Consider the following 27,570-nt stretch of genomic DNA (forward strand, 5'->3'; position numbering starts at 1 on the left):
ATGCAGAAAGGCGTGCAGTGCTATGTAGATGCAGAAAGGCGTGCAGTGCTGTGTAGATGCAGAAAGGCGTGGAGTGCTGTGTAGATGCAGAAAGGCGTGCAGTGCTGTGTAGATGCAGAAAGGCGTGCAGTGCTGTGTAGATGCAGAAAGGCGTGCAGTGCTGTGTAGATGCAGAAAGGCGTGCAGTGCTGTGTAGATGCAGAAAGGCGTGCAGTGCTGTGTAGATGCAGAAAGGCGTGCAGTGCTGTGTAGATGCAGAAAGGCGTGCAGTGCTGTGTAGATGCAGAAAGGCGTGCAGTGCTGTGTAGATGCAGAAAGGCGTGCAGTGCTGTGTAGATGCAGAAAGGCGTGCAGTGCTGTGTAGATGCAGAAAGGCGTGCAGTGCTGTGTAGATGCAGAAAGGCGTGCAGTGCTGTGTAGATGCAGAAAGGCGTGCAGTGCTGTGTAGATGCAGAAAGGCATGGAGTGCTGTGTAGATGCAGAAAGGCGTGCAGTGCTGTGTAGATGCAGAAAGGCGTGCAGTGCTATGTAGATGCAGAAAGGCGTGCAGTGCTATATGTAGATGCAGAAAGGCGTGCAGTGCTATGTAGATGCAGAAAGGCGTGCAGTGCTATGTAGATGCAGAAAGGCATGGAGTGCTATGTAGATGCAGAAAGGCGTGCAGTGCTATGTAGATGCAGAAAGGCGTGCAGTGCTATGTAGATGCAGAAAGGCGTGCAGTGCTATGTAGACGCAGAAAGGCGTGCAGTGCTATGTAGACGCAGAAAGGCATGGAGTGCTATGTAGACGCAGAAAGGCGTGCAGTGCTATGTAGACGCAGAAAGGCGTGCAGTGCTATGTAGACGCAGAAAGGCATGGAGTGCTATGTAGACGCAGAAAGGCATGGAGTGCTATGTAGACGCAGAAAGGCGTGCAGTGCTGTGTAGACGCAGAAAGGCGTGCAGTGCTGTGTAGACGCAGAAAGGCGTGGAGTGCTGTGTAGACGCAGAAAGGCGTGGAGTGCTGTGTAGACGCAGAAAGGCGTGGAGTGCTGTGTAGACGCAGAAAGGCGTGGAGTGCTATGTAGACGCAGAAAGGCGTGCAGTGCTATGTAGACGCAGAAAGGCGTGCAGTGCTATGTAGACGCAGAAAGGCGTGCAGTGCTATGTAGACGCAGAAAGGCGTGGAGTGCTATGTAGACGCAGAAAGGCGTGGAGTGCTATGTAGACGCAGAAAGGCGTGGAGTGCTATGTAGACGCAGAAAGGCGTGCAGTGCTATGTAGACGCAGAAAGGCGTGCAGTGCTATGTAGATGCAGAAAGGCATGGAGTGCTATGCAGATGCAGAAAGGCGTGCAGTGCTGTGTAGATGCAGAAAGGCGTGCAGTGCTATATGTAGATGCCCTGTTGGCGTGCTTGGTTGCATGGTGTGGGGAAGCGTTAGGAGGCCCTCCACATTGGCCTCCACTCTGCAGTGGCTGCACTGTGGGGGCCCTCAGGGGCCAGGGCAGGGATGGCCCCGTGCGAAGAGAGCTGTGGTGTGCTCATGGTGACTGTGCTGTGCCCATGGCTGCTGCTGTCTGTACGGCCACTGCTCCCATGCCCTGCCTCTCCTGTGCCTGTGTCTGTGGAGGTGCCAGAGGTTGCCTACGCACATTCTATAAGGATGTGTCTAGGAGTGAGGCCTGTACTGTCACAGGGTGAACCCCACTGCTCGTGGCATCTTGTGTCCCCCAGGCCCCTTCACTTTCTAGCAGGAACCCCTGAGCACTGCAGACGGGGGCTCCATGAGTTCTTGCAGGACTCAGGCCTTGGGCAGAGCCATCAAGAAGGTGTCGCCACAGGGCACCTAATCCATGGAGTTCCTGGGAGGCAAAGTCAGACATGAGGAGCAGAGAGAGAGGGTGGCCATGGGTTCTAAAGTGCTGTGGCCATCTGTACCACAGCACTCCACCCCTGCCTTTTCACTGCCACCCTGGACATTCACCCCGATCAGACTTGGTCTGGGGGCAGGGTTTGGCCTGATCGGATCTGGTGACCTGTGGACTGTATGTGTCCTTGTCCCTGACACTCCCTCCAGGCCAGTGAGGCCTGAGCTGTATCTGAGTTCTGGGGGGAAACACGTCTTGATAGGAAACTAAAGCAGACAGGATACCGTCTGCTGGTATAGACCAGATGGTGGGTATTCTGGGAAGGTGCCTGGACCTGGGTGACATGCGTAAGTACACACTCAGGTCAAGTTGGTTGATACCGCGGAGGCCTTGTCAAGAACACCAAAAGGGTAGGGGGGCTGTTATGCCCCACAGAGGTGCCCACGGTTCCTGCTCCCAGCACACCCTCCTGAGCAGAGTGGGGGGCTGTGCTTGGAGCTGCTGTGCCGTACAAAGGCTCCCACAGTTTTAGCTCCTGGCACGACCTCCCTGAGCATTCTCCCCTCCCAGGTCTGTCCATGCGGCTGCTGGAATCGAAAAAAGGCCTGTCCTTGTTTGCGTTCGAGCACAGTGAGGAGTACCAGCAGGCGCAGCACAAGTTCCTGGTGGCCGTGGAGTCCATGGAGCCCAACAACATTGTGGTGTGTGGTCCTTACAGCCCGACAGGAGCAGGGCCGTGTAGCCACTGCTGCACTGGGCCATGTCCTTCCGTGGTAACTGTGGGAGGTGTGCGGCCTCCTGCCCTTTCCAATAGGAAGGGTGCCGGTCTCTGCAGGGCCATCAGGCCACGTGACCAGAGGGAGATGTGTTCAGAGGCTCTAGGCAAAGTCCACACTCCGAGGAGAGCCTGGAGTGCTGCTGTCACTGCCCGTTCTTCGAGACCCTTGCTGTGTGAGGCAGGCCTGGGACTTTGGGGCTTCTGGCTGCTGCTGTTGCCTCCTGCTGGCTCAGCACAGGGGAAGCAGCTCAGATTCCCTGCCTCCGGACGGCCCACCTGTCAGTGAAGGTGTCCTCTCCTCACAAACCCCCAGGCTTGGTGCCCCCGGGGCCCGAGATCCTAACCAACCCTGTCCTCAGAACCAGAAGGAGGTCGTCCTCCACGCTCTCTGGACACCCTCATCCCTGTCCATGCCACCTCAGGACTGTGGCTGGGGGCAAGGTGCTTTTGAGAGCTCACCGTCGTCTTCCCTGTGGGAAAAGCAGGCTGCTGGCTTCCACTCCTTATTGGGGCATAGTGGGGAGTTAGGTAGCCCCTGGCCTGGGTGTGTCAGGTTCTGAGTTCCTGCCTTAAATCAGATGCTTGGTTCAGCTTGGCAATAATAACTAGCATATTGTGAGTTGGGGGACGTTGTGACTGTCACCCCTGGAATTAATTTCCCCCAGTTTTTTTTCTTTGAGCCGGAATCTCATATTCTCACCTAAGCTAGAGTACGTTGGCGCAGTCACAGTCTGGGTTCAAGTAATTCTCCTGCCTCAGCCTCCCGAGTAACTAGGATTACAGGCCTGCACCACCCCACCCAACTAATTTTCGTATATTTAGTAGAGATCAGGTTTTGCCATGTTGGCCAGGCTGGTCTTGAACTCCTGACCTCAAGTGAACCTCCTGCCTCAGCCTCCCAAAGTGCTGGGATTATAGGCGAGAGCCACCGTGCCTGGCAGGTTGATCTTGAACTCCTGACCTCAAATGATCCTCCCGCCTCAGCCTCCCAAAGTGCTGGGATTACCGGCAAGAGCCACTGTGTCTGGCCTCCCCTGGTTTTAAATGCCTGAAAGATGGGCGTGCCTGGGAGCTGGTGCCTTGCTGGGTGTCTGTCCCCAAGAGGGCTGCGTGTGGCTTTCCTCCAGGCCTGTCCTCCCTTCTGGTAGGTTCTGCTCCAGACGAGCCCATATCACGTGGACTCACTCCTGCAGCTCAGCGATGCCTGCCGCTTTCAAGAGGATCAGGAGATGGCTCGAGACCTCATAGGTAAGACGGAGTCCCCCACCCTGTTCCCATCAGCTGTGGGAGCACCTCAAGCCATCAAGACAGATGCGGTGGTTTGAGATGTCAGAGGGTGCAGGGGGTTTGCCAGGATATCCATGACAGCTTTATTGAGGTACGACCTGCAGAGCACAAAATGCAGCCATTGAAAGCTACAGTTTGCTGGTGTTTAGTATATGCCAGAGTTGTGCAGCCGACACCATGATCAATTTCAGATCATTTTCATTACCTGCAAAAGAAGCCCCTCAGCTCCTTAGCTCTCCTCCTCCCAGCCCCTTGCACTGCTGTTCTCCTGTTCTGTGGATTTGCCTGTTCCGCACATATCACGTAAACAGAATCTTATACTATGTGGTCTTTTGTCTCTGGCTTTTATTTACCATAACATTTCCAAGGTTCATCCTCACCGTAACATGGATCAGAACCTCATTCGTTTTTGTGGCTGAATAATAATCCACTGTGTGGATAGACCACGTTTTGTGTATCTGTCATTAGTTGATTGCTGTCTGGGCTGTTTCCGCTTTTTGACTATTGTAAATAATAGTGCTGTTGTGAGCTTGCATATGCTGGTCTTATGTGGACACGTTTGTGCTGCACACGTGGATGCCTGGTTCTGACAGCATGTGACACGTTTGTGCTACACGCGTGGACACCTGATTCCGCCAGGATCTGACACGTTTGTGCTGCACGCGTGGACGCCTGATTCCGCCAGGATCTGACACGTTTGTGCTGCACGCGTGGACGCCTGATTCCATCAGGATGTGGCAGCAGTTGTGCCTCGTAGTGTTTAAGGTGTTTCTGTCTCAAGCTCACAAGTTCTGTGGTTGAAATAAACTCAGAGTGGCATCTGGGATGCCCAGGGTCATGTCTGCCCTCTAAGGGTCCAGGATTCTAGTTTTGTGATTTTGCTTCCAGACCTCTCCTCATTGTGCATCATCAGAGGAGGGGCCTTGGTTGCTGTGCGTGGCCGTAACACCCTCCCCTGGGGTTCTGTGCCCACAGAGAGAGCACTGTACAGTATGGAGTGTGCGTTCCACCCTTTGTTCAGCCTCACCAGCGGGGCTTGCCGGCTGGATTACCGCAGACCCGAGAACAGGTGAGTGCAGCCGGCCTGGGGGGCTTGCAGCTCTCCCCTCCCTTCTGCGAATGAGCTCAGAGGCAGTGCGTGACTGCCCATCAGGTTGGACCGGAGCCCACAGACCCAGGGTGACCCGCCTTCCTCTCTCTGGGCTCAAGGATGGAGAGATTGGATTGGCTCAGCCCACATTGACCTTTGTCTGTGGACGCGCCCGATGCTACTCTGGAGGTTGGAGTGGGAGGTCTGCAGAGCCCAGGAGTTCAAGTCCAAGCTGGGCACCATAGTGAGATCTCCATCTCTTAAAAAATAAATAAAAAGAAAATAAATTTGTTTGTGTTAGAAGTAAGCCTGGCTGGGCACAGTGATTCATGCCTATAATCCCAGCACTTTGGGAGGCCAAGATGAGAGGATTGCTTGAAAACCAGTCTGAGCACTGTGGCAAGATGCAGTCTCTACTGAACATTTTAAAAACGACCTAGGCCTGGTGGCACATGCCTGTGGCCCCAGCTGCTTGAGAGGCTGAGGGAGAGTATCGCTCAAGCATGCCCAGGAGGTCAAGGCTGCAGTGAGCTGAGGTCACGCCACTGTACTCCAGCCTGGGCACCGGAGTGAGACCTTGCCTTAAAAAAAAAAAAAAAAAAGAGGTGAGCCTGACAAACCACATCCCCACAATGGGCTCTGCAATTGCGTTTCCTTGTATGTTTGGCCAAAGAACCTGTCCCTGGCAAGTTTAGAAGCTTTACAGGTTTAACCTTCAATCAGTGAGCAACTCAGAGTGAGCCTGAGGCTCACTTCACTGCCCTGAGCGGCCACACGTGTGGCACTCTCTTCTTCGAGATACTTGTGCTCCTAAAGCCATCCATCTGCCATCAGCCCTCATTGGTCAGACCTGGACCAGCTACCACTAGGCCCCCCGACAGCCTGTCCTGTGGGCACTTGTGGCGAGGACCAGCCTCTGTCCATTGTCCTATGTGTGGGCCACCCTCTGTCCACTGCCCTGTGTGTGGACCAGCCTCTCTCCACTGTCCTGTGTGTCCTATGTGTGGACAGCCTCTGTCCGCTGTCCTGTGTGTCCTGTGTGTGGACCAGCCTCTGTCCGCTGCCCTGTGTGTGGACCAGCCTCTCTCTGTCCACTGTCCTATGTGTCCTGTGTGTGGACCAGCCTCTGTCCACTGTCCTGTGTGTGGACCAGCCTCTGTCCACTGCCCTTTGTGTCCTGTGTGTGGATCAGCCTCTGTCCACTGCCCTATGTGTCCTGTGTGTGGACCAGCCTCTGTCCGCTGTCCTGTGTGTGGACCAGCCTCTGTCCACTGTCCTGAGTGTGGATCAGCCTGTCCACTGTCCTGTGTGTCCTATGTGTGGACTAGCCTCTGTCCACTATCCTGTGTGTCCTGTGTGTGGACCAGCCTCTGTCCACTGTCCTGTGTGTGGATCAGCCTGTCTACCATCCTGTGTGCCCTGTGTGTGGACCAGCCTGTGTCCACCGTCCTGTGTGTTGATCAGCCTGTCCACTATCCTGTGTGTCCTGTGTGTGGACCAGTCTCTATCCACTGCCCTGTGTGTCCTGTGTGAGGATCAGCCTCTGTCCACTGTCCTGTGTGTGGACCAACCTCTGTCCAGTGTCCTGTGTGTGGACCAACCTCTGTCCACTGTCCTGTGTGTCCTGTGTATGGACCAGCCTCTGTCCACTGTCCTATGTGTCCTGTGTGTGGACCAGCCTCTGTCCACTGCCCTGTGTGTCCTGTGAGGATCAGCCTCTGTCCACTGTCCTGTGTGTGGACCAACCTCTGTCCACTGTCCTGTGTGTCCTGTGTATGGACCAGCCTCTGTCCACTGTTCTATGTGTCCTATGTGTGGACCAGCCTGTCCGCTGTCCTGACTCTCCTGTGTGCAGCGCCAGGTTTCTCTGGCCACCCTGGATGTCGCCAGTGTGCGATCCACTCCTACCCTCTCGGCCCTCCTGGCAAGCCAACGTCCATCCACCCCTGCTGCAGATTGTCCACATTGTGTGCTGGGTCTGAATTTCCTCCACTGGTTTTTTTCTTTTCTTTTTTTTTTTTTTTGAGACAGTTTTGTTCTGTCCCCAGGCTGGAGTGCAGTGATGTGATCTCGGCTCACTCCATCTTCTGCCTTCTGGGTTCAAGCAGTTCTCCTGCCTCAACCTTCTGAGTAGCTGGGATTACAGGTGCCCACCACCTGTGCCTGGCTGATTTTTGTATTTTTAGTGGAGACGGGGTTTCACTATCTTGGCCAGGATGGTCTCCCTCTCTTGACCTTGTGATCCACCTACCTCAGCCTCCCAAAGTGCTGGGATTATAGGTGTGAGCCACCTCACCCGGCCTGGTTTTCTTTATGTTAGTTTTGTCTCTTCCAATGAAATTATTAGTACTTTGAGGTAGATTATAAAATACTAATATTTCCAGGCATAAAAGGGACAGTGGGCTGTTGACAGAAGTAGCAGCCCAGCAGGATCTGGATGCAGAAGTCACAGGCTCCATGTGTCCATCCTGAGTGCTGTGAGCTACTGTTGAGATTGGAGAATAAATTAAGATCTAATTTGCCATAATGTAGCAGGAGATTTTAACTCTCCCCTCAAATTATAAATAGTCAACAAGAAACAAGATAAAGATTTCAAAGAGGTTTGATTTTCAGTATGCAGATTTGTGTGTAACTCTGTAAAGGACAAGGAGAGTGCTCACCTCTCCAGACACGGATCGCTGTGTGCTGGGCACGTAGGAAGTGCCAGCAGAACCCAGAGAGCAGAACAGCACCCTTGGCACTTCGTGGAGGGCAGGGTGGAGCGGGTACTGGCCGCAGCACTGTCCACAGGGCTTTCTGCTTTGTGTTGCTCTAATTCATGTGGAACTTTTGTGGATCTAGGAGCTTCTACCTGGCCCTCTACAAGCAGATGAGCTTCCTGGAGAAGCGAGGCTGCCCACGCACCGCACTGGAGTACTGCAAGCTCATCCTCAGGTGAGTGGCTGCTCCACCACACCTGCTTGTGCTCCCCACCTTGGCTGCAGGCCTATTCCCTGCCTAGTGGTTGCTGGTTCTCCTTCGCTCTGCTCCCTACGCTACCTCCTCACCACTCCCAGCCTGACAGCGCCCCGTTGTCCTTCACTCTGATCCCTGCTCTGCCTCCGGCCCACTCCCAGCCTGATGGCGCCCCATTGTCCTTCGCTCTGCTCCCTGCTCTGCTTCCGGCCCACTCCCAGACTGACAGCGCCCCGTTCTCCTTCTCTGTGCTCCCTGCGTTGCCTCCGGAAGTCTCGAGCCGGATGAGGACCCCCTCTGCATGCTGCTGCTCATTGACCACCTGGCCTTGCGGGCCCGGAACTACGAGTATCTGATCCGCCTCTTCCAGGAGTGGGAGGTAGGTGGTAGCCTGGTGGGTCCCTGGGGGGACAGACATCTACTTCCGTTTTCCTGGTTTGGTGTCTGTGTGCTCAAGGGATAGTTTGGGGATAAAATGGTAATTGTTCAAGAATAGAACCACATCCTCCTGCCTTTTTTGTCTCCCTTGAGTGTCTGCGGAGTGGAATCTGGTTTTCGTAGGGACATTACAGCAGCCTTATGTCAGATCCTCAAATGTGTGTACACCTGCCTGCTACAATCCTGGTGCTAGTAATGAGAAAGTGGCAGCACCTGAGCTCCTCGTGGGTGGGGGGGCAGGAAGAGGCAGCCGAGAGGCAGAGGGAGGGTTGCCCCCAGCACAGCCTGTCCCAGGGGAGTGACTACAGCAAGAGAGACCCCCAACTCTGCCACCAGGAACAGACAGGTTTTGGAGTGATAATTTAGTTGTATTGGGTTAGGTATCATGTATTAAAGTTAATTTCACCTGTTTTCTCTTTAACGCAGCTCCTAGAAAGTTTAAACTGACCCCTGGGCTCCCATTATGTTCCTCTGGGTGCCACTTACCTGGAAGGACACATGAGACTTTGTCATGCAGGGCCCGGGACTGGGGAGCAGGTGATGACAGCTCTTGACCTTCTCTTTTTCTGTGTTGAATTTTTTTGTCATGCTGACCTCCAGCAGGGCCCAGGGCTGGGGAGTAGGCAATAGCAGCTCTTACCTTCTCTGATTGTGTTGAATTTTTTCATAGCACATGGTCGTGCCTAATGAAAGTGGGTAAGTTACTTTGAACTGTTTAGCATTTGGCATCATTGGCCAGGGAATCTCACCTCTGGGAATGTGGTTTATAGAAATCCCTGGATCTCACAAAAAGTAGGTGCAGGGAAACCTCAGGGAATCCCCCAAAATGGGGCCACAGGAGAATGTGGATCATGGTGTTTAAGGTCTGTGAGTCTGGGATCCTATTTTGATAGAAGAAGAGGCAGTGAGTCGCATGTCTGAGGTGTGTGGCTTCTGCTGAGAAAGGCAGAAGTGCTCACGGTGGTAGGCTGCTCTCGTCTTCGCTGGTTCGTGCTTTGTGCATTTTTCACATTGAGAGCACTGACTGCTCAGCTTCAAAGAGGAGCCCCTGTGGCAGGTGGGGTCCTCCCTCCCTGTAGCCCCCTTACTCACGCTCCGTGACTCCTCAGGCCCTCCGTATCCTCTCTCTTCTGCGTGTGGAAATTCCCCCAGGTGGGTGTGTAAGTTATCTTTTTTTTTTTTTTTGAGATGGAGTTTTGCTCGTTACCCAGGCTGGAGTGCAATGGCGCGATCTCGGCTCACTGCAGCCTCCACCTCCTGGGTTCAGGCAATTCTTCTGCCTCAGCCTCCTGAGTAGCTGGGATTACAGGCACGCGCCACCATGCCCAGCTAATTTTTTGTATTTTTGTAGAGACAGGGTTTCACCATGTTGACCAGGATGGTCTCAATCTCTTGACCTCGTGATCCACCCGCCTTGGTCTCCCAAAGTGCTGGGATTACAGGCGTGAGCCACCGCGGCCGGCCTGTCTTTTTACTAAGTTGAGAAGAGGCCCTCGCATTGCCGGCAGAATCTACCTACTCCTGGCAGGGCTCATGGTGGCATCAGAGCATCTGCCAACTCACATACTTTGTCTTTTTGACTTGAGGCTCCACTCTGTTTCTGTGTCTCTTGTAGGCTCATCGGAACCTGTCGCAACTCCCAAATTTTGCCTTCTCTGTTCCACTGGCGTACTTCCTGCTGAGCCAGCAGACAGACCTCCCTGAGCATGAGCAGAGCTCCGCCAGGGAGAAGGCCTCGCTCTGGATACAGCAGGCGCTCACCATGTTCCCTGGAGGTGAGTGCTGCATCTTGCTGGGGGGCGGGTGTGTCCTGTCAGCCATGGTGGTGGGGGCTGGTGTTCCTGGTGGTGGAGGCCAGGTCCCTGACCTCCCCTGCACCTTCAGAAATGTACATTCTTTGGTAGGGCCTGCAAACCTGCCCTACCAAACTTGAAAGATGGTTGGTCCATCTGGGAACCTGCTGCGTGCCATGCCAGCCACGAGGAGGTGGCAGCCATCCTACCCTGTTGGGCTGTGTAGTAGGGTGCAGAGACGGGACTGGCTGGGAAGTGCTAGACACGGATTGTGTCAGTGCTGGGGAGGAGAACAGAGGGAGTGTCGGAGGTGCCGAGGCGTGGCGGAGAGGGTTGTGCTGAGCATCAAGCTGGGATGTGCAGTGGAGGCCGGTCCTGCTCAGACACACTCAGCCTGCACAGCCCCTGAGCCCCGACTGCGTCTGGGTGTTCTCCATCCGCACAAATGGGGTGGGCACAGTGGGGCTGACCCCTGCCAGGCAGCATGTGTGACATCTCTTTTTAAGACGGGGCTCCTCTGAGGGGCTGTGGGGGCTGAGCATTATTTGCCTGCAGCTGATGTGACACGTGGCATGACCACTCACCTTCTGTTAGCACGTCCTGGGAACAGCAGCACCTCATTGGTTCTGTGGATTTCTAGAGCTTTGTCTGGGCCCCAGGGAAGCCCACAGCATGGGTTTGGGCAGCTTCCAGCACAGGCAGAGAAATGTGCCAACCAGAGGGGCCTGGCAAGCCCTCGGTCTGTTCACTGACCCCAAAAGTTTCATCTGTGCCTAAGAAGCACCTTTGTCCTCCTCTGCAGCCCTGTGCGGCGTCCCTCAGTGTAGCAGTGTCGGAACGGGGTGGAGGCCGTGTGCTGTGTGACAGAGCTGTAGTGTCAGCACCTGCTTTGAAGGCAGGCAGGCTCCCAAGAAGCCACCGCCACTTATCTCAGAGCACTGGACATCACTGCAGGCATGGGTGGGACAGGCTCTGCCCTGGGGGCCCATGCTCCCACATGGCGGCCTAGACCTCAACCCAGTCCTGTGGTGCTAGCCCTTCTACTGGGCACAGGTGGCCTCTGCTCCCACCAGCCTGCCATGGGGTCTGGACTTTGTGATTAGAACCAGCCCCACATGTGTGGAGGGTGGTGGGTGAGTCTTCCTCAGATGCAGATGGGGGTGCTGGGAGGCTCCTGGGGGCTGGTGTGAGGAGACCCCCGCCTCAGAACCTGGGCACCCCAGCAGCAGCAACTCAGAGTGCCAGCCAGAAGCAAGTCGCTGGCCCTGCACGCTCCTCCATCTGAAAGCACTCAGCTGTGTCTGTGACAAAGACCTTACCGTGTCCCTTACCACCTTGGGGGCTGGGAGTGGCTGGGTTGTGGGCCTAGGGGTCCCACAGAGCCTCTGCTTCTCCCACAGTCCTCCTGCCCCTGCTCGAGTACTGCAGCGTGCGGCCCGATGCCACTGTGTCCACTCATCCCTTCTTTGGACCCAATGCTGAGATAAGGTAAAGAGTGGTGGGTGCCCGTCTGTGGGGTGTCTGTCTGTGGGATGTGGCTGTGGGTTGATCATCTGTGGGGTACCCATTTGTACGGTGGCTGTGGGGCTCATCGTCTGTGGGGTACCCCTCTGTAGTGTACCCATCTGCGAGGTTATTGTGGGGTATCTGGGGTGCCCATCTGTGGGGGTACCCGTCTGTGGTGTGTCTGTGGGGTGAAGGTCTGTGCCCATCTGTGGGGTGCCCATCTGTGGGGTGGTCATCTGTGGGATGACTGTGGGGTACCCATCTGTGAGGTGTCTGTGGAGTGCCCATCTGTGGGGTATCTATGGGGTACTTGTCTCTGGGGTGTCTGTCTCTGGGGTGCCAATCCGTGGGGTGATTGTGGGGTATCTGTGGGGTGTCTTTCTGTGTGGTGATCATCTGTGGGGTATCCTCCTGTGGGATGCCTGTTTGTGGGGTATCTGCCTCTGGGGTATCCGTCTGTGGGGTACCCATCTGTGGGGTGTCTCTATGGGGTGTCTGGGATGCCCATTCGTGGGGTGATCGTCTGTGGGGTGTCCATCTATGGGGTGTCTGTGGGGTGCCCATCTGTGGGGGTAATTGCTGGGTGTCCATCTGTGGGGTGTCTGTATGGTGATTGTGGCGTACCCATCTATGGGGTACCTGTCTGTGGGGTGTGTGGTGATCATCTGTGGGGTACCCATCTGTGGGGTGTCTGTGGGGTATCCATCTGTGGGGTGTCCACCTGGAGGTGTCTTTGGGGTGATCATCTATGGTATGCCCATCTGTGGGGTATTTGTCTCTGGGGTATCTGTGGGATGCCCATCTGTGGGGTGATCGCCTATGGGGTACTCGTCTGTGGGTTATCTGTGCGGTGCCTGTCTGTGGGGTGATCATCTGTAGGGTGTCTGTGTGGTGTCCATCTGTCTGTGGGGTATCCATCTGTGGAGTACCTGTCTGAGGGGGTGCCCATCTATGGGGTGTCTGTGGGTTCGGAGCCTGGGAGCCATTTTCACTCATCCTGAGAGGCCTTGAGGGACCTCCTCCCAGCAGCAGGAGGGACTGTGATAGGGACCACGGGGACTTTCATCCCACCTGGGAGGGCTCTGGAGCCCTCATTGATGTGTGGAAAAGCCCCAGTGGGGCAGGTGAGCAGCCTTCAGCTTAAAACCCAGGCTCATAAAGAGGGTACTGGGCATGGTGGCATACACCTGTAATCCCAGTGTTTTGGGAGGCTGAGGTGGAAGGTTGGCTTGGGCCTAGGAGGTCGAAGCTGCAATGAGCTGTTTATGCTCCTGCACTTCAGCCTGGGTGACAGAGCAAGACCTAGTCTCAAAAAAATAATGAAGAGGGAGCAAGCACAGGAGAAAGTACCACAGAATCCTCCCCTGGGAGCCAGTGTGGCCTCCACATCCTCCCCCAGCCCTCGGGGGTCAGTGTGACCTCCAGGTCCCCCCCCCAGCCCCCGGGAGCCAGTGTGACCTCCAGGTCCCCCACCAGCCCGCAGGAGCCAGTGTGGCCTCCAGGTCCTCCCCCAGCCCTCGGGGGTCAGTGTGGCCTCCACATCCTCCCCCAGCCCTCGGGGGTCAATGTGACCTCCACATCTTCCCCCAGAGCCAGTGTGGCCTCCACGTCCTCCCCCAGCCCTCGGGAGTCAGTGTTACCTCCAGGTCCTTCCCCAGCCCTCGGGGGCCAGTGTGACCTCCACGTCCTCCCCCAGAGCCAGTGTGGCCTCCATGTCCTCCCCCAGCCCTCGGGAGTCAGTGTGACCTCCGGGTCCTCCCCCAGCCCTCGGGGGCCAGTGTGACCTCCACATTCTCCCCCAGCCCTCAGGAGTCCGTTTGACCTCCACATCCTCCCCCAGAGCCAGTGTGACCTCCACATCCTCCCCCAGCCCTCGGGGGTCAGTATGACTTCCAGGTCCTCCCCCAGAGCCAGTGTGGCCTCCAGGTCCTCCTCCAGTCCTCGGGGGTCAGTGTGACCTCCAGGGCCGCCCCCAGCAGTCAGGAGCCAGTGTGACTTCCAGGTCCACCCCCAGCCCTCAGGAGCCAATGTGGCGTCCAGGGCTTGCCCTGTGTGCCCACAGATGGGCTTAACCTGGTTATATTTTCACATTTCTGTGGAGTCAGTTGTGCTTCCTAAAGAACACAGACAGTGTGTTAGAGGCCGTGGCACATACTTGTGTGCCCCAGCCCCACGCTCTTGGTTCCAGCAGCCCACAGGGCCCTCCCTGCACCTCTGGTCTGCCCCTGGGGCTCTGCTGGCCTGGAAAGTGTTCTGCTCACAGACCTTGCTCTCCTCCAGCCAGCCCCCTGCCCTGAGCCAGCTGGTGAGCCTGTATCTCGGGAGGTCACACTTTCTCTGGAAAGAGCCCACCACCATGAGCTGGCTGGAGGAGAACGTCCACAGGGTGCTTCAGGCAGTGGACGCCGGAGACCCTGCAGTGGAAGCCTGCGAGCACAGGTGAGCTAAGGGCTTGCACAGGGGGCAGCCATGCCACTCCCCCTCCTCAGGGGCTCTCATCCCAGACACAGGGACCTCAGATTCGGGAGGCAAGGAGAGCTGTGAGCAGCTTGGCCTCCCCTGCAGTGTGGCCAGCCATGGGGCCCATGTGGAGCCTAACAGGGAGCACAGCCCTGTCCTGTCCCAGAGGCTTCCTGGGAGGCAGCTGTGGGCATCAGCACAGGTCACAAATTGGCGTTTCCGGTGCTTAGGGCTGGAGTGGTAGCTTCTGGTTGTGTGGTGTTTCCACATCAGCTGGGGTGCTGATGAGTCTCTCACACCAGCATGTTTGGGGTAAATAAATCTGGCAGAGTTGAGAGCGAGTCTTCTGTCCTGCATGTGAGCGTGTCAGAGGCTTGGACCCTGGTGCTCTGCATTTGGCAGGCAGCCTCTTGCCTGTCCTTGTCTGGTGTGCCTGTGCCCTCGGCCCTATGCTAGTTCGGTGTGTCAGCACCGTGATTCTGCCCACCATTGTGGCCAGGCTCAGTGTGGACCACGTGGGAGTGGCAGCCATTTGCACCTCCACAGTCAAGTCTGTGTGCCTCGGATGTGAGGCTGTGCCGGGGGTGCCTAAGAGGTGCCAGTGCCCCAGCCGTTGGCAGTTGTGAGCCCCATCCGTGTGTCTGTGTTCCCCACTGCACCGTGTGTCTGTGTTCCCCAATGCACCAGACATTTCTTTCTTGCTCTGTTTTTTGAGACGAAGTCTCAGTCTGTTGCCCAGGCTGGAGTGCATTGGTGCATTCTCGGCTCACTGCAACCTCTGCCTCCAGGTTCAAGTGATTCCCCTGAGTATCTGGGACTACAGGTGCATTTCACCATGACTGGCTACTTTTTGTATTTTTAGTAGAGACAAGGTGTCACCATGTTGGCCAAGATGGTCTCGATCTCTTGACCTCATGTGATCTGCCCACCTCGGCCTCCCAAAGTGCTGGGATTACAGGTGTGAGCCACTGTGCCCAGGCTGGACCAGACATTTCTCGTGGATAGGAAAGCATTTTGTTCCCTGTGCTGCCTTCCCAGAGTGACTTCAAGCAGGGACCAGTGCCTGTGCCTGTAGCAGTGACAGTGGTGACCTGCCCAGGTGTCTTTTCATGTAGACAAACTCAGTGAATTCCCACAAGAAGCCACTGGCCACGGCTCCAATCAGTCTTGTTTTTTGATTGGAGAGACTGAGTCAGGCCGTGCAGCTGGGATTGGCCCCTAAGAGCCTCCCTCACTGCAGGCCAGGGACCAGCTGTGCTGCCTCTGCTTGAGAAGTGAAATGTGCAGTTTTTGGCGCCACTAGAAATGCAGAGCAGTGGCAAGTGCTGGGCAGGGGTGGGGCGGGGCCTGGCGCTGTGGCCGTCACCATTTCCTCTGCTGTGCCGTGATTCTCCCGGGCCTCAGGCGGAAGCTGCTCTACCAGCGCGCACCCAGGAATATCCAGCGCCACGTGGTCCTGTCTGAGATCAAGGAAGCCGTTGCTGCCCTGCCCCCGGTAAGGAGAGGCTGAAATGGGAGCTTTGTGTAAGCCAGTCACATGCACTGCCCCTGTGTCTCCTGGCAGCCCACACGCAGGCGTGCGCGGTGCGAGCCCCTCACAGCCCAGCTCTGCCACGGCAGGGGCTCCTCCCTTCCTGGCAGCTGGGGTTCAGAGGCTTGGTTATGAGAGAGAAATCCTTTGGGGCTGAGCACAAGCTGAGTAGTCACCTTGGTGAGCTGCTCCATCCGTGGTTGGGACTGCGGGTGCAGCTGTGGGGGCTGCTCTGTAGTCCGTGGGCTATAGTCCTGCTCTGCCCTCCTGTGCTGGAGGTTCTGTTTCTGACTCAAAACCTAAAGACTTTATACCGTTGTTAAGGAATAAGACAGAATGAGTGAGAAACCAGCAAGTCAGCGGGTCACAGGCCCAGGGGCCGTCGCTGAGGACAGCTTAGCACCTCCTGGTTTAATTTTGGCTGCTCTGCAGATCCTGGTGACTGGCATGGCTGGCCTTGTCTGGGGCTGTGAGCTTCTGACTCACATCACTAGAGGGGCTGAGGGGCGGGGCAGGGAGTGCACCAGGAGCTGTGTGACCCTCGGGTGGCCCAGGGTCCCCGTAGCCTGCAGTTGCTGAAGTGAGAGCTTCTGACCTGTGGTGAAGATCTTGGCAGGCGTGAGCAGCACGTGACCCCCTTCCTTTCCCACCACACACCCCCGTGAGAAGGGCAGACGCTGTGCCGGTGCACCTCCACTCCTGTGAGTGTCCTGGTGGCAGAAGGGCGGTCCCACCCTCACCCAAAGTTTGTTGGCACAAAAAGCACAGCCGTTTCTGTCAGACTCTGTGGCTGTCTCTCAGCAGATGCGCCCAGTCCTTGCTGGAGCCGACTGCAGGACTCTGCTGGGAGAGGCAGAGGCCCCCGGCAGCATCTGTAGCATCTTCGTTTTGTGTCCCTTTCTGAAGGACGTGACCACGCAGTCTGTGATGGGGTTTGACCCTCTGCCTCCTGCGGACACCATCTACTCCTACGTCAGGCCCGAGAGGTACCTCCCACCTCCCCATTCACTCCTTGGCTTGTGCAGCTAAGTAAGGTCAGTACTTCGGGGCTCACAGGGACTGGCTGCCAGCTTGGGATAGGTGCTAAGAGTTGGGGCACATGGTCAGGCAGGCCTTTCCCTTAACAGGAAGGGGGGAGGGACAGTGTAATCTGGGGTCACAGCTCTGCCTTTGCAGCCACGTTGTTTCTCGTCTCCTTCGGATGCACAGGTGCCTGCGTGTCAGGCTCTATAGCAGGTGTGAGTAACACAGTGGAAGCAGGTGTGCAGTGATGTGGGGAAAACATGTGAATTTTAGGATCTAGAAATAAATGTAAAATCAAAACCGCACCATCCTGGCCAATATGGCGAAACCCTATCTCTATTAAAAATACAAAACTTAGCCGGGCATAGTGATATGCATCTGTAGTCCCAGCTACTTGGAAGGCTGAGGCAGGAGAATCACTTGAAATCTGGGAGGCAGAGGTTGCAGTGAGCCAGGATTGCACCACTGTACTTCAGCCTGGGTGCCAGCGTGACTCCATCTAAAAAAAAAACAGCAAAAACTGTAGTAAGGAAGGAGGGCTTGGTGTGCTGAGACACAGAAGAATGTGGCTTCCCCAGGCTCAGCGGGGAGAGGGGTATTCATGTTCCACAGCAGAGTTGCTATGTGCCAAGGCCTGTGCCAGGAGCAGCGCATACAGCCCCGTGGCCGGGCCGGGGAGCAGGCTGCTGGTGTGTGTCTGGGGTGGCTTCAGCATCTGGGTCATTGAAAGGCTTTTTCCCTTTCCTGTGGCCTTGAGAGCACTTGCCTTACTGAGGGCCTGTCACCCACGCAGCGGCTGTGATGAATGATCTCTGCAGGAGCGGGTTGGTAGCACTGAGGAATTGCAGTATGTGGCTGCCTCACAGGTTTGTCCTGTTCCCCTCTGTGGACCACAGTGTCTCGGCCTTCCCAGAGCTGCTTAGGCCTGGGCTTTTCGGCATCCTGTGGAGTGATGCCCCCAGGAGGGTGTCCACGTGACACAGGATCTTCACGCTTCCGCTTTCCTGTCAGGAGTCTGCTCTCAAATCCTCAGTGCTGAAGGAGGCATTGAAACTACAGCTTTTCCAAGCAGGGCACCTGTGCGGTGGCAGATGGCGGCCACGAGAGCCTTGCTGTGCACTCCGTGTCTGTCTCGGCTGAGTTGGTCCCCCTTGTCCTGTTCCCACTGTCGGCAGCCTCACCCCAAGCTGATGAGGAAGCCTCACTGCCCACCCAGGGCCTGATCTCTGCTTTGTGGGAATCCAGGGCCTGTCCTCAGCTATGGTGCTCTGCCCGTGGGTGGGGCCCCTCCATGTCCCTGCAGGGAGGCAGCTGGCAGGCAGCCCTAGGAGTTGGATTGGGTCCCATTTCATTTCTGACTTTTTTTTTCTTTCAGACTAAGTCCCATCAGCCGTGGAAACACGATTGCACTCTTCTTCCGGTCCCTGTTGCCAAATTATACCGCGGAGGTAGGTTGGGCTGGTCCCAGATACTGCCTGCCTGGTGGGTGTGGGCACATAGGTTCCAGTGCAAGTATCTGGAGCCCTCGAGCCGGGCCTGCTCGGATGGGAGCAGCCAGGCCTGATGCAGAGCCAGCCGGGCTTGATCCTGACCCCACTGTCTGGGCCTGGCTTGGCCTAGACGCTACTTTTGGTTTTGAGAGCTTCCTCTCCTCACAGGGACCTGGTGAGGCTTCAGGGTCTGACGCTGGGGCAAGGGCCACCTGGGGCTCCACGGTGCCTTCCTGCCGGGGCCCTGGACTCCGAGTCCCAGCATGGACGCCCCCTGCTTAGACGTGTCCCGTTGCTGCAGGGGGAGAGACCCGAGGAAGGAGTGGCTGGGGGTCTGAACCGCAACCAGGGCCTCAACAGGCTGATGCTGGCTGTGCGCGACATGATGGCCAACTTCCACCTCAACGACGTAGAGGCGCCCCACGAGGACGACGCAGAGGGGGAGGGGGAGTGGGACTGAGCGTCCGCAGAGCGCCTGGAAGCTGTACACTTACGTTCCTGATTTCTGTGCTGGTCGGAATTGGCCAGCTCCCTGAAGTAGAGATGCTGACTGTACTGCCGGCCTGGTCCGCTGTGTCTCCTATAAATGTAAATGGGTCATGCTCTGCTGTCCACACGCTCTTCTTTGCCAGGCACTGAGTGTGTCCAGTGCCCTCAGATTCCAATCACTCAGTCCAGTCTCTTCCCAGTGGCCTGTGAGTGAGGCGGGGCCCAGGCCACGTGCTTCCTCTGCTCCCAGAATCTGGGACATGGTGGAGAAGGGGACCCACAGTGTCTTCAGGGCAAGTCCCTGCTGAACGCCAGGGCCCTGGGGCTGGTCCTCCTCAGCCTGCTCTGGGTTCATGGACAGCTGCATTCCTTGTTGGTAGAGGGTTTCAGGGTGGGACTGGAGCAGGGAGTCCCCTACGCTGCAGCCTGCCTTCAGTCTTGTTCCTCCAAGCCGATGGGAGCTGATGTGCTGCGGTCCTCTGGCTGGACGCCACCATCTGTGGAGTCTGAGACATCTTTTTTTTTTTTTTTTTTGGAGACGGAGTCTTGCTCTGTCACTGGGCTGGAGTGCAGTGGCGCCATCTCGGCTTACTACATCCTCCAGCTCCTGGGTTCAAGCAATTCTGCCTCTGCCTCTGCCTCCCAAGTAGCTGGGACTACAGGCGCATGCCACGACACTCACCATGCCCAGCTAAGTTTTGTATTTCGGTATTTTTTCTTTTTGGGACAGAGTCTCACTCTGTCACCCAGGCTAGAGTGCAGTGGCGCAATCTCAGCTCACTGCAACCTCCGCCTCCTGGGTTCAGGTGATTCTCGTGCCTCAGCCTCCTGAGTAGCTGGGATTGCAGATGTCTGCCACCACACCTGGCTAATTTTTGTATTTTATTAGAGATAGGGTTTCACCATATTGGCCAGGCTAATCTCGAACTCCTGAACTCAGGTGATCCACCGACCTCAGCCTCCCAAAGTGCTGGGATTACATGCATGAGACACCGTGCCTGGCCCAAGTTTTGTATTTAGTAGAGATGGGGTTTCACCTTCTTGGCCAGGATGGTCTCAATCTCTTGACCTGGGGATCCACCTGCCTCAGCCTCCCAAATTGCTGGGATTACACGTGTGAGCAACCGTGCCTGGCCAAAATAATTTTATTAGAAAACTTAAGGGCAGTGCCTGGAATTGAAGGAGAAGCCCCAGGAGCATGTTTTGGAAAGAGAGGTTCATGGGCAGCTCTGAAGGGTGGTGTGGCAAAGATCAGGAGACATTCGGTCTGGGGGTGAATGGGCCACTCTGACCGAGCCCCCAGCCTGGAGAGGGGCATAGCTGGAGCAGGTCTGGGCACACTTGAGCGGTGGTGTCCAGAACCTGTACATCCCGCAGTGTTGCAGCTGCAGGAGGACAGAGGGTGCAGCCAGGCGAAATCAGAAGCCGGCATGGTTCTGGAAGGACTGAGAACATGAAGTGTCATGGCTGCACCAGGGTTTCTGTCCCCTGCACCCCACAGCACCCTGATCTTTCACCCTCAGGAGACAGCAAGCACAAGGGGCTGGGAGGAGGGCAGCCAGTGAGGCAGGAGACATGTTCTGGCCCCAGCTGGGTCCTGGTCCATGGACCCACCTCCCAGAAAGCCCCATCACTGTATCATCGTCTATCAAGGGCCCACTGAGGTCTGTGAGCACATCTTTTTCCTGGTGTCGCCTGACTGCTCAGTATTTCCCAGCTGGGAGCCTAGGGTGCAGGACCCTCCCCGGGACAGTGAGGGCCCCCTGTCTGTGATAAGAGGCGGCCTGAGGGGTGAGCCCTGTGTGCCCGTCTCAGATGCGGGCCTGAGGGTGCAGCCCTCGAGCTGGGCTGGCCATTTGGAGGGGTGCACCGGGGTGCCAGCTGTGACATCCTGAGCCTGCTGCGCTCCTCTCCCCAGATGCTGCAGCAAGAGATGGTGCAGCAGCCTCCTTCCTCTCTGCAGCAAGGGAATGATGTCTGTGGTCAGCGGGAGGCTCTGGGGAGCACAGGCTGGTGCAGAGCGGGGGCCCTCCCGGCATCTCACCCACCCTTTTTTCCATGCCAGCATAACTGGCTTTTTTGGGGATCTGCACTCAGCTCCAGGGAAGGTGGCCGGGATCATCCCAGTCTGCCTTGGTTCCCTGCCCTCCACAGCCAGGTGCCTGTGATGAGCTTCAGCCACTGAGATGGGGGGACTGCTAGAGTCTTCAGGGGCTTGTTCTCTGAAAGTGACAGGCAAGCAAGGAGAGCTGGGTTCCTGCCTCTTCCTTCCAGATGCCTTGAGTCCACCCACATGGGGATGTGGTGTTTGGAGCTCCAGCAGCCGTCCTGTGCTTGGGAGTCAAAGAAGAGCCGGTGTTCCAGGGACAGTGAGTGCAGCAGAGGTTGAGCCCAGACCTGCTGTCCTGAGAGGTGGCTGGGTCACTGACGCCTTGGCACTGCTGCTGGGGTTATGTCGTGAGCTGCCGCTGAGCCTGTTCCTAATGACCGTGAGACCCGAAGACTACTCTCAAGGCTTGGCCTCTGCCATGCTTGTGGGGGATCGTGGATCCTGCTTCCTCCCTGGCCCTGCTGAGCCCAGTGAGAGCCTGAGGCACATGTGGCTTCCCCAGCTGGGCCCTTTTCCACTGAGCCAGTCCCCCGCCCCAGAGTCTTCAACGCAGGCACCTCCCACCCTCCCACCCCCCACCCCCGGTTCAAAGGAAACTGATGGCCCCTGAGCCAAGGGCTGAGGCGGGCTGTGGGCCTGGCTGTCCTTGGGAGCTGTACTGGAGCCCACCATGTTGGGACCCAGAGGCAGACTCACGGTGGCCCAAGAGCTCGGGACTGTTGGTCCAGTGGTGACCCCCACCTCCCTGTGGGTGGCTGCAGCTGGACAGGCACCCTGGGCTACAGAGCTGGGTTCCCTGCAGCCCTTGGGCGCACACTGCATGCATGCATACGTGTGTGCATATTCATGTGTGCACACGCGTATGTGTGTGGGTGTTGCAGACCTTGGGTGCCAGACACGGAACAAACCCAGGAAGGCATCTGTCTTCATTGTCCTCATGGGACCCCAGTCCAGAAACGTCCTTGTGGGAAGTGCTCCATGGGACCATGCCTCTGCCCGTGGGAAGGCACCGTCCACCACGACCCTGGTGAGCAGGCACGCCGGCCCCATGTGTCTTCCTGCCGCTCCACACGCAACATCTCCAGGGGCACTAGGAGATCCAAACAGATAGGATTAGCTGTAGAAGTATCTGATTCCATCTAATCACAGATGGTCCTGAGGCTAATTTATCTCCCCCATGACCATAACGAATCAGAATGTTGATTTTTTCCAGCTCATCTGTACCTCATCTCCTTCCCACAGTGCCCCGACAGGCACATCCAATGAGAACCACAGTGGGAGTCCTGTGGCAGGGTCATCCACTTCTGATGCCCTCCAGCTGTGTCCTGGCAGGAAACGGGCTGCCTGATTCTCATGCCCTTTGAAGTCCCAGGCTGGGTGGCTGGGGTGGAGGCTGGGGTTAACCACCATCTATTTCAAAGGCCTCATTATGGAGATGCGAATGTGAACATCCCTGAAATGTGAGGATGCAGTGGGCTGGGATAGGGCTGCTCACCGGCTCATGGCCACAGGGGAGCGGGGTTTGGGTCTGTGAAGTGTATGGATGTCCAGGGACTCCTATGCAGGGACATGGCCCCTCATGCCAGGGGGCCGTCTGCCTTCCCCAGCCAGGCTCAGCCTCCTCCTCACATCTGGAACCCTTCTCTCCCCTGTGCTCAGCTGGAAGCACAGCATGAGGCAGCAAAGGCCATGGGAGGCAAAAGGCTGGACTGAGGTGAGGCTGTGTGGGTGTGGCCAGACTGCAGGTCTGTGGAGGTGTGAGCAGGGCACGCTGTCCAAATGAGCTGTGTGTGCTGCCAGACCCAGGTCTGCCAGTCTGAAGATGGTTTGACCAAGTGTCCCAAAGCAGAAGCCCTGCCCATGTCCTTCCTGCATGCCATCCAGCAGGTGCACGCACCTGTGTCCATCAGGTGATATAGCAAACTGCCAGCAGCACTGTAATTGACAGAGTCTGAGGCCACCCCAATGTTCACACAATGGACACCACGGTCTGAGGCAGAGGATTGCAGCCACCAGCATGGGCAAATCTTAGCCGGAGAGAGCCAGCCGGGTGGGAACGTGGTGTCTGTGTCTGGTGCTGCTTATGTACCTGGTTCAGGTGGGGCATCCCTCTGCCTGCGTGTTCGTCATTGGTGCACGTTTATGTGTGTTGTACTCAATTAAAACATTTTAGGCCCAGTGCGGTGGCTCACGCTGTAATCCCAGCACTTTGGGAGGCCGTGGTGGGTGGATCAGGAGATGAAGACCATCCTGGCCAACATGGTGAAACCCCGTCTCTACTAAAAATTAGCTGGGCATGGCGGTGTGCGCCTGTAGTCCCAGCTACTTGGGAGGCTTAGTCAGAAGAATTGCTTGAACTGGGAGGTGGAATCTGCAGTGAGCAAAGATCGTGCAACTGCACTGCAGCCTGGGTGACAGAGAAAAACTCCATCTCAAAAAAAAAAAAATTAAAAGCAGGCCAGGCATGGTGGCTCACACCTGTAATCTCAACACTTTGGGTGTCCGAGGCAGGCGGATCACCTGAGATTAGGAGTTCAAGACCAGCCTGACCAACGGCAAAACCCCATCTTTACTAGAAACACAAAAATTAACCAGGGGTGGTTGTGGGCACCTGCGGCCAGACTGCTACTTGGGAGACTGAGGCAGGAAAATCACTTGAACCCGGGAGGTGGAGGTAGCAGTGAGCAGAGATCAGGTCCCTGCACTCCAGCCTCAGTGGCAGAATGAAACTGGGTCTCAAAAAAATAAATTTTAAAGCAAAAATATTTATAAATTGCAAAATTCAAAATGTAACAAATATATATACTGCATCAGTAAATATTATAGTAATGTGCTCACACATGGAGGTGGCTTGTGAGTGATGTGGGCATTCCACAGTCAGAGACTGGCAGGCTGGCCAGTGACAGAGAGCATGGATCCTAACTCAGATGTCGCAGGTGCAAACATTGAAACCCTGATGCGGTGCCTGTCCCGTTGCCTCCTTTTCTGCATCTGTAAATGGGATGAGTAATTTGGTCCCCCCTTCTGCTTCCACCTTCATAAGGAGGTTTTTCGTCAACACAGACACGGTGTTAGCAAGGAAGTGCTAGGAGCGCCCTGGAGTGAACGCAGAAAGATGCCCGAACTGGGCATGGCGGCCCCTCCCGACCGTCCCTGCTGGGCCTGGGGGCCACACCCAACTGCTGTGAACGGATGGCAGAGCACCACGTGCGGCCACTGGCTGGAGGCGAGAGGTCTGCCTTTGATGTGGCTCCTGGTGCTGGGCCTGTGGTGCCTCCACAGCGGAAATAGGGGCACTGCTGGGGGAGGGCAGGAGCAGTGTCCCAGGTGCCCCAATGAGGATGAACCATGAGATGACTGAAGGGTCCGGAAGGCCTCACCAGGGTGCCCCCAGCCAGTCTGCTGGTCCGAGACCAGAAGGCGACACCCCCAGCCCCAGGGCTGCCATCAAGGGGGCTGCTAGTCTGGCTAGGCGAGGCTGGGCCCTTAGGGGCAGGGGCCAGAGCGGCCTCAGGCTCTTTGTGATACCTAGAAGCATCACCCCCTTCAGGGACCTCTGGCATTGGGCCCTTTCACCCTCTGCCCTGCCTGGAAGCCCCTCACACCCTGGTGATGTGTGTCTCCACCAGGGTCCATTCAGTTTCCAGAACTTTAATTACTGGGAAGTTCTCCCTGGTACAGCCCCCAAATCTGCCATGAACACTGACAGCTGAGTTGCTGCTCCATGCATGCTTCAGCTGAGAGCAGAGGAGGCCCCTGTCCTCACTGAGCTGCTGACATAAGGAGCGGGGGTTAGGGGCTGGGGCTGCTGTCCATGGCCAGTGACTATCTGAGGCGGAGGAGCCTCTGGAGGGGGCAGGGCCCGGGGAAACCCTGGACTCCTGGAGGGGTGGCCAGGCGGGGGCCCTGGTGACCTGGACAGATGGTGGTGTTTTTTAATGGGAAGGGGATGGGCTCTGTGTGGGACTCCCTGGGCGCTGTGTGCCGCCTGATGGCAGGCCAGGCGGGGGTGGGCACTCACTCATCCCAGGCACACGCCCATCATGTGGCCGCCCTCATGGGAGGGGCTCTGAGGATGACTTTAAAAATGCAGAGAAAGGCTCCATTCTTCCCAGGACTGCAGTCCAACCCTGGCCCAGGGAAGCAGGAGGCAGGCAGAGGTCTCAGAGGCCAGGAGGGGCCAGAGGTGTGGAAATGTCCTGGGAACCTGAGCAGCCTCCAGGGAAGAGGCAAGGAGGGAGCTGAGGACCAGGTTTGTTCAAATTGGTTGTGAGATGCCCTGAGGTCAGAGGGTTCATGCTAGGAAGTGTCTGGACTGGCTGGGCCATGCCCAAGCTGGCCGGTCCAGGAAGGAGAGGGTGAGTGTGAGGGCAGAACTGGGGTGTGCCCGGATGGAATGAGGCAGGCATGGGGGACACCCAGGGCACCCCAGCAGCACCATGAGCTAAGCAGGACACCTGCAGGGGGAGAACTGTGGGGACCTGGGAGCCTCCAGCGACCCCTTCCTGCTTCCTGGACGGGACTATGCCTATGCAGGGAGCTCAGAGGAAACTCCTGGGGTCCCTCAACTCCACCCCCACAGCCACCTCCAACCCGGGGCTGGCTGCTAACCACACAGGAGCTCCATGCCTGGAGGTGTCCATCCCCGACGGGCTCTTCCTCAGCCTGGGGCTGGTGAGCTTGGTGGAGAATGTGCTGGTGGTGGCTGCCATCGCCAAGAACCGCAACCTGCACTCGTCCATGTACTACTTCATCTGCTGCCTGGCCCTGTCGGACCTGCTGGTGAGCGGCAGCAACATGCTGGAGACGGCCATCATCCTCCTGCTGGAGGCCGGCACGCTGGCGACCCGGGCCTCAGTGGTGCAGCAGCTGCACAACACCATCGACGTGCTTACCTGCAGCTCCATGCTGTGCAGCCTCTGCTTCCTGGGCGCCATCGCCGTGGACCGCTACATCTCCATCTTCTACGCGCTGCGCTACCACAGCATCATGACACTGCCGCGGGCGCAGAGAGCCATCGCGGCCATCTGGGTGGCCAGTGTCCTCTCCAGCACACTGTTCATCACCTACTACGACCACGCGGCCGTCCTGCTGTGCCTCGTGGTCTTCTTCCTGGCCATGCTGGTGCTCATGGCCGTGCTGTACGTCCACATGCTGGCCCGGGCCTGCCAGCACGCCCAGGGCATCATCCGGCTCCACAACAGACAGCTGCCAGCCCACAAGGGCTTTGGCCTCAGAGGTGCTGCCACCCTCACCATCCTGCTGGGCATCTTCTTCCTCTGCTGGGGCCCCTTCTTCCTGCATCTCACACTGGTCGTCTTCTGCCCCCAGCACCTGACCTGCAACTGTATCTTCAAGAACTTCAAGGTCTTTCTCACCCTCATCATCTGCAACACCATCATCGACCCCCTCATCTACGCTTTCCGCAGCCAGGAGCTCCGAAGGACGCTCAAGGAGGTGCTGCTGTGCTCCTCGTGGCCGGGGTGCTGGGCAGAGGGAGGTGGTGATAGTGTGTGGCCTGGCTCCTGTGTGACCCTGCGTGGTCCCTTACCTCCCTAGTCCCCATTTGTCAGAGGATGGACTAAATGATCGCCCAAAGTGTTGAAGCGCAGACCCTTCTGGGACCAGGGAGAGGAGTCCATGCGAAACTCCAGGCAGGACTCCTCACCAGCAGTCATGGGGAATGGAGGAGACCATGGGAAGTTGTCAGGCTCCGGGCTCCTGAAGAGACATTCTCTACCCACTCCTGGGGCACTCCACCTGCTCTGATGACTGGGCAGCACCCATCCCACCCCATCTTTGCTGCCAACTCTCAGGACCTGTGCCCTCCTCAGCTGGGATGTGAAGTCTCTGGGTGGAAATGTGTGTCAAGAGCTTCTGAGAGGGAGTGCTGCTCCCACAGCAGCCCCAGGAGAAGGGGCTTTGTGACCGGCTTAGCCACAGTCATGCAGCCGCTCCTGCAGCAGGAAGTGAAATCCCTGTCTCAGGCCGAGGGACCAGGTTTGCAGGAGCCTCACAAGTGGCGTGGGGCTGACCCCTGTGGAGGGCCAGTTCTAAGGCTTGTCCTGGTGACTGGGACTGGGTCCTCAGCCTGCTTTTCTGTACCAGTTGCCCAGGCAGACAGCTCTGGCAAATGCCTGAATCAGTGACCAGTGCCTGGGAGCACAGGGCCGGGAGTCTGGTAATAAATGTGACTCAGCATCACCCACCTTAGCCCCTCCCAGAAAGTGCTTGAAGTTTGCGGGTGGAGGGGAAGGGGAGGGGAAGCTGGGCAGAGATGAGAGTCAAGAGAGGGAAGAAAGGAGTCCCAGAAAGGATGGCCCGCCTTGCCAGGTGAGGAAGCCACAGCCCCAGAGGCTCCGAGTGCCTGGGGGTGTGGATGCCCCAGCCAGGCTTGTGCCGACTCTGCTCCTTGGCTTTCTCTCCGTGCTTGCAAAGCCCAGCCTGGAGGAAGGAAGAGCAGGTGCAGCAGGTCCCCAGTCCCCTCCACTCTGACACTGTCCCAGCTGGAGTAGATACAGGTGCCCAGTCCTCCACGTGACCACATGTGACCTCAGCTGGGACACATTCCTTTTTCTCTGCCCTGGCCCTGAGTCCCTCCAGCCATGATCAGCCGTGAATGGGACCATCCCTGTGCACTCTGAGATGCCCGGAAGGGGCTCCAGTGCAGGGGGGCTGGGTCTGTTCTCTGCCCAGGACTGCCCTTCTGGGAGTGGGCAGGTGGGGACTGTACTTGATGTGAGGCCTCTGACGATGGGGATGAGGCAGGGGT

General features: G+C 57.0%; 2 protein-coding genes across 11 annotated transcripts in view; both read left to right on the plus strand.

Annotated features, from left to right (window-relative positions):
• The window catches only part of TCF25 (TCF25 ribosome quality control complex subunit), a 44,995-nt gene extending 22,019 nt beyond the window's left edge, over positions 1-22,976 (plus strand). For 2 of the 10 annotated variants that reach the window (XM_008986413.5, XM_054248572.2), the window contains exons 7-18: positions 2,419-2,549; positions 3,775-3,874; positions 4,889-4,982; positions 7,845-7,937; positions 8,232-8,337; positions 10,012-10,171; positions 11,590-11,677; positions 13,976-14,134; positions 15,560-15,650; positions 16,593-16,672; positions 18,085-18,157; positions 20,963-22,976. In XM_008986413.5, coding sequence (XP_008984661.1) covers positions 2,419-2,549; positions 3,775-3,874; positions 4,889-4,982; positions 7,845-7,937; positions 8,232-8,337; positions 10,012-10,171; positions 11,590-11,677; positions 13,976-14,134; positions 15,560-15,650; positions 16,593-16,672; positions 18,085-18,157; positions 20,963-20,971 — 1,184 coding nt within the window. In that variant the 3' untranslated portion in view covers positions 20,972-22,976. Of the gene's footprint in view, positions 1-2,418; positions 2,550-3,774; positions 3,875-4,888; positions 4,983-7,844; positions 7,938-8,231; positions 8,338-10,011; positions 10,172-11,589; positions 11,678-13,975; positions 14,135-15,559; positions 15,651-16,592; positions 16,721-18,084; positions 18,158-18,367; positions 18,803-20,962 lie in introns of those variants that run through there. The other 8 variants (XM_002761276.5, XM_078358052.1, XR_013530337.1 and 5 more) reach the window with 7 other exon arrangements.
• MC1R (melanocortin 1 receptor) lies at positions 21,691-27,006 on the plus strand. Its single transcript, XM_078358076.1, has one exon. It carries the CDS (start codon positions 25,323-25,325, stop codon positions 26,355-26,357), a length of 1,035 nt encoding a protein of 344 aa, XP_078214202.1. The 5' UTR covers positions 21,691-25,322; the 3' UTR covers positions 26,358-27,006.
• Positions 27,007-27,570: the final 564 nt, after the last annotated feature.

Source organism: Callithrix jacchus, chromosome 20 (assembly GCF_049354715.1).
Source record: "Callithrix jacchus isolate 240 chromosome 20, calJac240_pri, whole genome shotgun sequence".
NCBI lineage: Eukaryota > Metazoa > Chordata > Mammalia > Primates > Cebidae > Callithrix > Callithrix jacchus.

What these genes read in the sequence shown, in the direction of transcription:
- MC1R (XM_078358076.1), top strand. Translation starts at nt 25,323, where the DNA reads ATGCCTATGCAGGGAGCTCAGAGGAAACTCCTGGGGTCCCTCAACTCC.